Source organism: Branchiostoma belcheri, unplaced genomic scaffold (genome assembly GCF_001625305.1).
Source record: "Branchiostoma belcheri isolate BF01 breed outbred unplaced genomic scaffold, Haploidv18h27 scaffold167, whole genome shotgun sequence".
In the NCBI taxonomy this organism is placed as follows: domain Eukaryota; kingdom Metazoa; phylum Chordata; class Leptocardii; order Amphioxiformes; family Branchiostomatidae; genus Branchiostoma; species Branchiostoma belcheri.
The window spans coordinates 132,314-144,600 of NW_017803124.1; the positions used below are offsets into that span (position 1 = coordinate 132,314).

Below are 12,287 nucleotides of genomic sequence, written 5' to 3' on the forward strand. Positions count from 1 at the left end.
CTAATTTTTATGTCGTTATGACGTAATATGACGTCATTATGACGTCATTAATGTGATTTTATTGGCCAAACCGTCTAAATAGGTTTTTCCCTGAAAACTAAATGGTATTCAACATAACTGTACCAAAAGTGTTTATGACAGAATGTTATGGTGTACTAAGTCTTATGTTGCCAATAGCAACACCGGTGATGTCATAAAATGACGTCATGCATATTTAAGATATACGCCATCTTGGATCATCAATCTTGAATTTTCAAAAATAGTTTTTTTTCATCATAAAGCCTAAAATACATTGTAAACATACTAAAGACCTTCATTTAAACCTTTTTTGGAAAAAGAAATGGAAGTATTGGTGAAATTTTAATGAAAATAACCTGTATGTACCTGTTCTAATAATATGGTCCGCCATCTTGGATTTTGGCCAATGACGTTTATTAGCATAAATTATGCATATTCAATGATAAAATTTACATAAAATTATATGGGATGTTATTGATATTAGAAACCATGAGTAACTTGACATAAAACCCATAAAATTCTATTGTTGAAACAAAAAGTACTAAATTTAGCAAAAAAATGCCTGTCAGAAACCCGTTGCCATGGCAACACAAAAAATTATTATCCTATTTCAATGATTAAGAATTGTTGCCAACAATATTTTAGGAAAAGTCACCAAGTTTGGCCGTTCTACGGCTAGCCGTTCAGACGCTAGGTGACATCAAAGTTGCCGCGGGCACTTTTAGCCCCCCCCCCCCGGTCTAGGTAGGGTTAAAAAAGAAAGCTGAACCACGTGAAACGGTAAACACAAAAGGTAAAGATTAAAATTATTAGATTAGTCGTGATCTCAATCATCGGTTTTATTTTGTTGCCTTGATGGTAGTACAGTACATATCGCCACCCACCTGAAATACACTGGAACTGGTGGAAACAGTAGCTGAAGTTGGCCTCCAGGTACCTCCTTGGTTTTCAGACCTTGTCCATACTAATATGTCAGCTTGCTGAGGTTGGGAGACATAGACGTTCAGAGTCCCCGTGTCAGATCCGTACATGTAGTAAATCCACCGCAAGCAGTGCTGATCACCGGCAGAACGAATGATGGGCAACGTTAAACTGGCAGTTGCATTAGGCAAACCAAATGTAGCATCCGCAAACATATAAGATCCTGTAGATCAAACAATGGAATAAGCATATTGTCAGAAGACAATTAAAATTTAAGTCATGTAAGTCTAAGATGAAAATGAATACACAACTATACTAAAACTATGTCTTCTAAAACTCAAATAACACATTAAGTTTGTAAATTACTTGAATAATTTTAATGATGCAAAACGCCAAAATAGGAAATGCACTTACATATTGGACACTTTAACTATCAAAAGAAGAAGGGCACTAGTGGCAAGCCACAATACTTCCAATCATAATAGTAATACAAACGAAGGCCGTTGACGTACCTTTTCTATCGGGATAGTTAGCTGACTGTCCTGTTGACCATGATGATGGTGTACTAACAGTGTGTGGAGTCGGTGTCGTATGGTTCCCATCGGCTGACGATGACGTTGTATTGCCAAAGCGAATCCATCGAAACCCTCTTGACCCTCCTGAATTAGCTGCTATGGAGTTACACTGATCTGTATTAAACTCACAACTCCAGCCACCCTCGTCTCGATCTATGGAGCAATTAAGACAAACAAAAATCAAATGAGATCAGGCTTTTTGGGACCATTACTCGTGCATGTTACTAGCTCCTATTTGACAAATAAGACGGCACGGTCAATTAAAATCGTTGCCATACCTTTGTCGTCAGGGATTGTAACACCGCACTCGTACCAGCGTCCGTACCACGCGATGCCGTTGTCTGATCCATAACCGATGGCTCCACTGGTGAAATTGTCTTCACGACGATAGCGCCAATAACCTATGACATGTTCGTAATTGAAATTTTACAAAATCAATGATTGTTAGATTACTATCATGAAAGTTCATCTGTGTTGGTAGTTACATGTTTAAAGTTAAAACTTTTGGTCCAACACAAAAAAATTCACCTAGAGCTTTCGACCAGTCACTCTGGTCTTCCTCAGTAGACTGACCCAGTGAAGCTTGTCACGTGGCTTCTTTGAAGTGTGACGTCAACATTGGGCCAAAGGTATCTGTTAGACGCTGTCGGTCCCCGTCGCGGTTGTTAGATTATCTAAACTCTACTGATAACAGCTTTAAGTAATAAACAACCAGCTATCATTTGTTTTGAATATATATTACGTAAGTAATACCATGGTGGTGTGGTAATATGGTGGTATATCACCAACTGTAGCTACCACAACAAGACAGTACTCTTAATAGTTACGTGGCTTTGCTTACCTGTTCCACTACAGGTGCGATAATCCGGATCCAGTGACGAGGACGGAGGATCTGATGAAGCTCCAACAAGCTCACAGTGATCCTGACCGTGTCCCGCACCATCGCCTATATTTTGGAACGTCCCTGTCAGGTTGTCACTCAGCAAAATCTTGTACTGAGTCGGCGAGCACAAAACAACACCGACGTACAGACTCTGACCTCCGTAGGTGTAGTTGCTTTGCCTTACAAAACGCTCACCGGTGCAGCTGGTGCAAGTGTTGTCGTAAGTAAAGTTGAACGGCTCCCATACGATAGGGTCGATTGCTGTTGAAAAAAATAGTCAATTGTAAAAGCTTATTTCGACCATAATGACTAATACCTTGCAGAAAAGGGCTCGTACTGTTTTTTTTTTTTTTTACTTAGTGGTCGCCACGTAACACGGCCTTTAGGCTACTGCAAGGTTGGCTAACCACCTGAATAGTATCACCTAAATGGCATTAACACCTGAATGGTATTACCGCTCACCTGGGTTACGGGTTACCGAGTAGAACTGTTACATCAGCGTAATGTTCAATGGAATACGAGAGCTAAATTATAAACACGTTTCATTCTTCATTAAAAGCGGTTGATAAAAGATCAGTTTACAGTTTTATGAAGAAAATCAGCCTCGCAGCATGAGTATATTAATTCAAAAATATAGATTAATAAGCCGACGAAATCAATACGAATGAATTCGTTAGGTAAATGTGACCCACGATATCTAAGCCTATTGCCACGACTCCGCCCCCTCTTAAAGCTTTCTAAATATCAATGTCAACACCAATGTGAGTGTATGCGTCGATCGTTCATTTGTACTTGTTTAAACATACTTACTGCAATTAGTCTCGTCGCTCCAATCTAGACAGTTAGCATGACCATTACACTTCTCAGACAGCGGAACACATTGTTCATTGCTACACTGGAATTGGTCAGGCCGACAAGCTGTAGGCATGTATAAGTACAATTATCATTAACGTATACAAGGTTTTATGCAAACATTCCTCATCCAGATTTCAACCTCAATTCAAGCAAATGAAATAAAACCAGATCTGTTTTGTGTATCTCTTAATGTAAAATACACGTTCAAAACATTCTACAAAATACTCATCTAATATGAAGACATAAGCAACCTGTAGAGGGTACATTTATATAAACAGGTTAGCTGATACGCGAGTTTTACACTGTCTACCAAGAGGGAGTTTTGCCGTCATACGTCTGCGAAAGATGTTACTTTATGTTAAAACTCATTCCCATTACATATCCCATTACTGTATGGGCATCATTTGACGACAAATCCCCTACATGTTCTGCTTTAATATTGGTCTAAAAGAATAAAAGATTTTTAAAGCCTATTAAAATTGGAAAAGCATTCAAATTAAGAAAACCCATCTTTGTGAATGGTATGATACACCAAAAAAGCAATGCGTTAAGAAGTGTAAAGAAATCTTACGGCAGGGGCCTGATGTTACAGAGACGTCATCAATCGCCATGTCACTGTAGTAACTAAATCCTCTTACGCCTTCAAAGCGAATCTGTGGGACGAAATCAAGTGTGGTAAGTTCGTGTATGAAATAAATTCATAACCTTTGTTTTCTTACGCAGAAACATCCATTACAGAACTGGAACAATAATAGTTTGTACCTAAACTCTAACAGCAAGGATATTTGCTAATATGCGTAGTAAGCAACGATAATGCTAATTTCTATAAAGGTCTGCATTTGGATGCATTTTGAGCAGTTTTAAAGCTGTTTGTTAGTTTTGAAAACAAATAGAAAAATATACTATAGCTAGGTTCAACAGCATTAACAAACTTACATAAACTTACATGTAAAACAATGTTACTCCTTACCTGAAATACAGTGCCATTTGGAAAAATGGGAGAGAAAGCTGATAGCCACCGATTCCCTTGGCTTCCAGACCTTGTCCATACCAACACGTCAGCGTACTCAGGTTGGGAGACATAGACGTTCAGTGCTCCCATTCCACGTTGATATGTACTATACATGTGATAGAACCACCGCAGGCAGTGCTGACCAGTAGAGCCGATAAGGGGTAACGTCAGACTGGCAGTAGCACCGTTAGGTGCAAATCTAGAATCCGTGTACATATAAAACCCTGAAAGTTGAAAAACAAAGTTGACACACGATCACAAGTAGCATCATACTCTGATTTACACTAGCTAAATCTATGTACATGTATAACGTATCATCCTTTATGTGTTTCTGTGTGTTTGCTAAAATGAAATGAACGATTTGTATTAATGAGATGAAGACAAAAAATAATGTAAAGAAAACATCTTTAGAAAAGTTGCAGACCGAAATAAGCTTAAACATCGTTGACATACCAGATCCATCTGTATTGTCTTGTGATGGTCCTGATCCAAAGGCTGGGGTACTACCCGAGTCTCGAAGCCACCGAAAACTTCCCCCAGCAGTGGTCTTAGAGTTACAAGGATCCTCATCGAAGTCACATGTGATTTCAAGGGCGTAAGCTAAAAAAGACATTGTATGTATATTTACCACATTTTTACTGTAAATGTGACGTGACAGACTAATCTAAGCCAGACCGGACATTTAGAAAACGTAACACACCAGTTTTGTACATGTGCGTACATGTAAGGTTTTGAACCACTCACACCGGGAAGGTCCCCTACTCTTTTCGATAAGTGCGGTGGGTTCTTTAACGTGCATGGGATGTGGCCCTCCCCAAACACGGGACCTCCATTTAACGTCCTCTCCGAGGGACGTCCCTAACGGAAGCTAGGTACTCATTTCCACCTGAGTGAAGTGAAATGAAAAAGCGAGGAAAGTCGTGTAAAGTGCCTTTCCCAAGGGCACAGGATCGCTGGCATGGGCAGAGTTCGAACTCGCGACCACTGAGGTGTGAGCCGAACGCGCTACCGACTGCGCCACACGACCCCACCCAGGTTGACCCAATAACCACGATCAGAAGACCTTAGATTATCATGTAGACATCTTATACATGTACAGAAGCTCCCATTAATGTGTGAAATCTTTCAAAGAAAGATTCACTTGTCACGCTGTGTACTTGAATGTACTTCTTACTGCAGTTTGCTTCGTCGCTCCAATCAAAACAGTCAGCATGGCCGTCACACTTCGCTGAGAGTGGTACACACTGCGAATTGTTACACTGGAACTGGTCAGGTCCACAAGCTGCAGAGGTTTGTCAAGTAGAGCCATTAATAGTTCGTTTAATTGGCTTAAGTTATTTCTTCATCAATGGTGATAACAAAGTGACAGGAGCAAAGCTTATGCTTATAATCACAGTGTTTAGTCGTTGCATTCGTCCATGCAAAAACCTGAACATCCTATCCAGGGTAAGCATCTCAGTATATCAACGGACAATTTCCATGCAGACTCTTTAAAATCACTTAAACACAAGAAATAAGACATAAGAGTAAACAAAAGAAAAAAATTAAAAACAAACTCACTGCAAGGACCAGGCGTTAGAGAGATATCATCGACTGCCATGTCACTGGTGATGCCAGCTCCTCTTACACCTTCAAACAGGATCTGTAATTTACATTCGTGTTAAGAAAAATATTTGACTTTCAGGATGATAGGTAATTAATTACAAACATATTTAAATGATATTCTAATGTCAGATAATACATTTTTTCTTTTGCTGTGAAGAAGACTGTTTATAACTCATTGTTCCCAGTTGTTTGGCGCCCAGCTATGGAACTGTGTTAATTTTAGTGTGCTTGCCAAATGTCGGGTGGCATATAATAATTGTTTTCGGATACTTCTTAAGTTTCCAAGATGTTGCAGTGTAAGTACTAGGTTTGTTCACCAAACTTCTGACACTTGAAGCCAGACACAGAAAATTATGCTACATTGATAGGCTAAACAACATCAGCAACAGCATAATACAATGTCTTCTGAGGTCCGATTGTCAGTACAGAGATTCTTAACATGCTGTGTGTATAACTTGCGTTTCTATGTTTGTACCATTGTTTTCTATAGGCGAAAAACCTGAAATAAAGACATTCATAATTATTATTATCCCATTTGGCTATGAAATCAACTCAAAAGAGAACAGAATCAATCTAATTACGAGTTAGAAGATAACATTATTGGACTGAAACTATGGTCTCTTGGTTGCACTACAGAATGTATCATTACTTACCTGAAATAAACTGGCATTGCTAGAAAAATACACCGACGTCGGGACCCAACGATTTCCTTGGTTTCCAGACCTTGTCCATATCAACATATCAGAATACTGAGGTTGGGAGACATAGACGTTCAGTGTCCCCATGTCAGATCCGTACATGTGATAGAACCACCGCAGACAGTGCTGACCGTTGGAACGAATTATCGGCAATTTCAAATTGACAGTAGCATTGGGGACACCATAATTAGCCTCCGTATACATGTAATACCCTACAGATCAAACAATGGACAAAAACATATTTTCATTGTGCGGTTCAAATATCACAGTATGGGATATATGATAAAACTTTAACTATATGTTCCTTAAAATGTGGAATACATACATTATTTCCAAACGCCAATAAAGTTGATTTATAAAGTGATTTATCATTCTGGGCAACAATGATATCTTTATTGGTGTTTTAAAAACGTACGGAGATAAGAACATAATTGTTGACGTACCAGATCCATCTGTATGGTCTGCTGACGGTCCTGTTGACGATGACGATGTAGTACCTCTGCGTCGAACCCACCGAAAACCTCCCGTGTTAGTTATCATGGAGTTACAATCATCTGTATCAAAGTGACAACTCCAGACAACTTGGAAGTAAGAAAAACAATAGTTAAATCACATATGGCATTTCAATTCAATGTTGGTACTTAATTAACTGAAGTTGACAAGAAAGCGTGGGTATCATTGCTGTTTAAAAAGAAAGCTGTTTTAACTTGGCCTTCTGGGATAGTAGCAATATACCTGTACCAGTGTCCATAATACAGTCCGTAACCGATTTCCCCACGACGATTGCGCGCATAACGTTGCACGAACAAGTCTTTGTACTTGGTTGCACATACTTACTGCAGTTAATTTCGTCGCTCCAATCCAGACAGTCAGCATGCCGATTACACTTCGCTGAGAGCGGTACACAGTGTGTATTGTCGCACTGGAACTGGTCAGGTCGACAAGAATCTGCAGGGATGTAAAACTACAACTATCAGTTAAAATGTATAATTAGAAAAATTCTGATCAGCGCTATTCATCCTCAACTCATAGAAATTTGATTGAACGAACTTTGTTTTGTTTCTCCTTCTGCATGTGGAATGGTTTAAACCGCTTAACAAGTCTAAAATCTATCAAGATAGTATTAAAAACACAATCACGCTATAAAAGACACATGTTGCACGCTAGGGTGGTACACACTGCAAATCCTTACACTCGAATTGGTCTGGTCGACAACCTGTCTGCGTATGTCAAGTAAAGCCATCTGTTGAACGTTGGATGGGCTAAAATTAAAATTTACGTTAGATAAAACATTTCCATTGAGCCATTCAAAAGAAACGTATTTATCAAGCCCGATGAAAAGGTTGGATGCTTCTAATCACTGTGTTTTCGAGTTGCATCTCAGGGAATTATGACAGGGAATTATTAAAAGGGCACTATGACTCCCATATGTTTTTATTTCTATTATCTGATAATTTGTTCCGATATCTGTCTTTGCACATATCTATTCAGATATGCATACCAGGGTCTATTACTAGTACTATTAAAGATATTTATTACTATTAAAGATATTAAACGACATCGTCAATTTTAAGTTGACGTCAACTTGCAAGCTTAAATATTAAAATAGACAGCATTTCTCACATTCTAGCCGCTTTTTATAGGCAATATTATATTTAGTTTCGCTAGCAATTGTAATCTTATGGTTACATGTTGGAACGGGACTGCTTTATGTTCCGTCAGCCTGGCCATGTAGCACTAATATTGCCAAACGCTATCGATCTGCTGATGGTCTGCAAACTACAATTCGCTTGACATTGCCAACTAGCCTAGCTACAATCTGACAAGTCGGTCTTACGTCTGCATGTTTTAACATGGAGTAATGATTACTCCATGGATTACTCCATGTTCCGCCTGCTTCCGTCGTAAAGGAAGCGCCGTTCAGTACATATCCAGGGTTACATACTTAGAAACAAGCTAGCTCTACCGTTTCCAACATTTTTTTCGTTTGTAAATGTGTTAAAAACCTGTCTCAGCTGTAAAGTTGGCAGAAAATCCGGATTCTGTCACGGACCCGTCCGTACGGAAGACCACAAAGGCGTTCCGGCCGGTTGTGGAGATTGTTCGGGCAGATGAACCACATAGTCTGGCCAAACGTGGTGCAGTTGTGCTCGATCCGTCATAAATAGCCAGAGAGTCATAACCACAGTTTGTTTCATCCTCTAGAGACAACACACTGAACCTATGGAAAACATAGATACAAATAAGGACAAGGATTCGAAGATCTCATACCTCCATGAAATATAGTTTTTGTCCTTATTAATTATGCAAACGACATCTACATTTTAACATTATATATCAAAATTAGGTCATCATTTGCATTATTGGTATCTGTTGATGTTTCACTTGCCATAGATTAAATAGATTACATGTATAAAAGTACTATATATAAAACACTGTAATTATAGAATTCTCTCCTTAATTATGCAAATTAAGTGCCCATTTGCATTTTCTACATGCCTACATACCAAATTTTATGGGTTGTTTTAGTCCAAAAAGTTGCTATAATCATCTACTGATATTGGCTTCTACAAATATTCCATGCATTAAAAGATAATCTCTTTTTGGGGGGTATCTGTCTGTGCGTCTGTTTGTGTTTCCGCAACTTTGTGGTCAGCACAACTTTAGAACGCCTTTATGGATTGAGATGATATTTGATATGTTGGTAAGTCTTGGAAAGACAAAGGCCAAGGTCAAATATTGGCCTCCTGGTGGCTGACCTTGATACTGCAGCAGAACTTCCGGTTTTTTATCTTTTATCCTGAACATGCTATGGTCTTGACTTTTTGGTGACAGATAGCTTTTCCTGTCAGAAATAAGCGGTGTTGGTTTGATCCCCCTAGCATCCCCCTAGCAGCTAGAACTTCAGGGGACCTTCTGGTGAATTCTTTTAAAACCTATAAATTCAGATAGGAACAACTAATTTTCATCATTTTTCACGGTGGTAAAATCTGGGCTGAAAAGTTCCCACATGTCATAGAACCCGAACTGTGTTCGATCGTGTTCGATCTGGGGAATTCGAATCGAACCCGCGTTCTATTTCGGGGTCACCTGCGGTCATTTACTATAAAGCGGCAAAACAAGCCTTTCTACCTCCGTGCATTGCAACAGATAAAAAACAACACTTTTCTATAGATACAAACAGTTTCCTGGACAGTACATGTCCGCTATAATTTCTGGTGGACATGTAACATGTAGCGAAGCTACTGTCGTATCCTTGAGTGACCTTGAATACTGTAATGATTCTTTACGCCAGTATGAATAACACAATGCACACTTTCTGGCGATATGACATGTCTCCAAAACTCGTTCAAACCTGGAAACATGGAGAGTCAAACATACCCCATTTACGGCTCAAAATGACTGTAACGGTTGTCCCGAAAATCGTGTTTTAGGGATTTTTGAAAAATGGCCTCAATTTTGAATTATGGGTAATTTAGTGAGAAAAATGTCAAATAATGCCATTTTTTCACCAATATGTCGACAAAAACTAGACTTAAAATCAGAAATTAAAAAATCCCTAAAACACGATTTTTTGTCTTATTCCTAGTCTGCGAAAAATATAAAAATCGGGGATCTGGGGTAATATACGTAGCCAGGTTTGAACGATGTTTGCCTAAAAACATGACATGACTTGTGCACGGAAACCCGAAAATAATCGTCTTTCTGAGCGAAATTTTAAAAAATCATTGATTCAACATAAAAAGCTAACATTTAAAGCATGTTAAGACGATAATTTCATTTTAATTTGACGAAATTTACCCCTAAATATTATTTGTGTATTTTCAAATATTTTACGTGTAGTCCAAAACAGGCCAAAATAGCGTGTTGTAACCCGATACCTTTTAGAACGCGCCTAGCAATGGGAAAGAATGCCGTAGTGACAGACCGCCGTGCACGGTGGTAAAATCTGGGCTGCAAAGTTCCCACATGTCATAGAACCCGAACTGTGTTCGATCGTGTTCGATCTGGGCAATTCGAATCGAACCCGCGTTCTATTTCGGGGTCACCTGCGGTCATTTACAACAAAGCGGCAAAACAAGCCTTTCTGCCTCCGTGCCTTGCAACAAATAAAAAAAAAACAACATTTTTCTATAGATACAAACAGTTTCCTGGACAGTACATGTCCGCTATCATTTTTTGTGGATCTGTAACATGTAGCGAAGCTACTGTCGTATCCTTGGGTGACCTTGAATACTGTAATGATTCTTTACACCAGAATGAATAATTAATACACAATGCAGACTTTTGGTCGACATGACACGTCCGCAAAACTCGTTTTAACCTGCAAGCATGGCGAGTCAAGCATACCCATTCACGGCTCAAAATGACCATTACGGTTGTCCCGAAAATCGTGTTTTAGGGATTTTTTTAAAATGGCCTCAATTTTGAATTATGGGTAATTTAGTGCGAAAAATGTAAATAAAACATCATTTTTTCACCAATATGTCGACAAAAACTAGACTTCAAATCAGAAATTAAAAAATCCCTAAAACACGATTTTTTATATTATTCCTAATCGTCAGAAAATATAAAAATTGGGGATCTGGGGTGATATAGGTAGCCAGGTTAAAACGATGTTTGCCTAAAAACCTGGCATGACTTGTGGTCGGAAACCCGAAAAAAATCGTCTTTTTGAGCGAAATTTTGAAAAATCAATGATTTAACACAAATAGTTAATATTAAAAGATGTTAAGGCAATAATTTCATTTTAATTTGACGAAACTTACCATGAAATCCTTTTTGTTTATTTTCAAGTGTTTTACTGGTAGTCCAAAATAGGCCAAAATAGCGTCTTGTAACCCGATACCTTTTAGAACGCGCCTAGCAATGGGAAAGAATACCGTAGTGACAGACCGCTCGGCATTTTAACATGTACAAAAGGCGCTTTTTGATATGTCTTACCGTTACTGAAGGAAGGTGGAATAGACAGTCTTGTATAGTATTTTAGGGTAGAGAAACGAGTAAAAAAAATTCATTCTTCTAATATTCTCAACAATCCTGTTAGTAGATAGATGGGCCATAATAGGATCTTACCGGATGGCGACGACGTAGCCAGTACTGACGGATATCTGCCAAGTACAGTAAGCGTTGTTCGGATAGTTGCCTGGGTAACCCGGAGATGTGAATCTGCCGGAGTTGCCACTCAGGACAGTTGGGTTCCCACATTGCCCGGATGTTGGTGTCGTTACTGCAAATGAACTGTACTGTGTCGTGGTGTGCCATGCTGAAAGTAATTGTATTTATTTAACAATGGTGCATAATGCTTTGTGGATACTTCTCCTGATAGCATATATATATATATGTGTGTGTGTGTGTGTGTGTGTGTGTGTGTGTGTGTGTGTGTGTGTGTATATATGTATATATATATATTTAATCAATAGATTACATGTTACTAAATACAGATTTTTTAAATAATTTATTGCTGTACTTCTCGCGCTAAAGCTAGGAGTTACCAAACGCCAAAAACGCCAAATGCTTTGTAATAATAATAACATGTTGAAACTCATCGACACAATTAAGCACAGACGTTTCTCTACAGTCATGTACTTTGACAAGCATGTAGTATCAGTATCTAAAGTTTTTGTACATAAAAGTTATTAAAAGGGCGTCAAACAGTGGCTATTAATGATTCACTGGTTAGCTGACAATTCGTTACACATTTAAATACATACATATAT

General features: G+C 38.7%; 2 protein-coding genes across 2 annotated transcripts in view; both read right to left on the reverse strand.

The window, feature by feature from the left end:
• Nucleotides 1-6,567, reverse strand: part of LOC109466426 (MAM and LDL-receptor class A domain-containing protein 2-like) — a 6,838-nt gene extending 271 nt beyond the window's left edge. Inside the window, exons 1-10 of the mRNA XM_019764144.1 lie at nt 6,523-6,567; nt 5,825-5,906; nt 5,439-5,546; nt 4,718-4,864; nt 4,408-4,488; nt 3,208-3,315; nt 2,356-2,658; nt 1,793-1,915; nt 1,452-1,667; nt 973-1,162 (exon numbers count right to left, since the gene is read on the reverse strand). Of these exons, the coding sequence (XP_019619703.1) occupies nt 973-1,162; nt 1,452-1,667; nt 1,793-1,915; nt 2,356-2,658; nt 3,208-3,315; nt 4,408-4,488; nt 4,718-4,864; nt 5,439-5,546; nt 5,825-5,864 (1,316 nt within the window). The 5' untranslated portion in view covers nt 5,865-5,906; nt 6,523-6,567. The remainder of the gene's footprint in view (nt 1-972; nt 1,163-1,451; nt 1,668-1,792; nt 1,916-2,355; nt 2,659-3,207; nt 3,316-4,407; nt 4,489-4,717; nt 4,865-5,438; nt 5,547-5,824; nt 5,907-6,522) is intronic.
• Nucleotides 6,568-8,565: 1,998 nt separating this feature from the next.
• The window catches only part of LOC109466427 (dorsal-ventral patterning tolloid-like protein 1), a gene marked incomplete at its 5' end in the record, with an annotated part of 5,367 nt that continues 1,645 nt past the window's right edge, over nt 8,566-12,287 (reverse strand). The window contains 2 exons of the mRNA XM_019764145.1: nt 8,566-8,788; nt 11,644-11,722. Of these exons, the coding sequence (XP_019619704.1) occupies nt 8,566-8,788; nt 11,644-11,722 (302 nt within the window). The remainder of the gene's footprint in view (nt 8,789-11,643; nt 11,723-12,287) is intronic.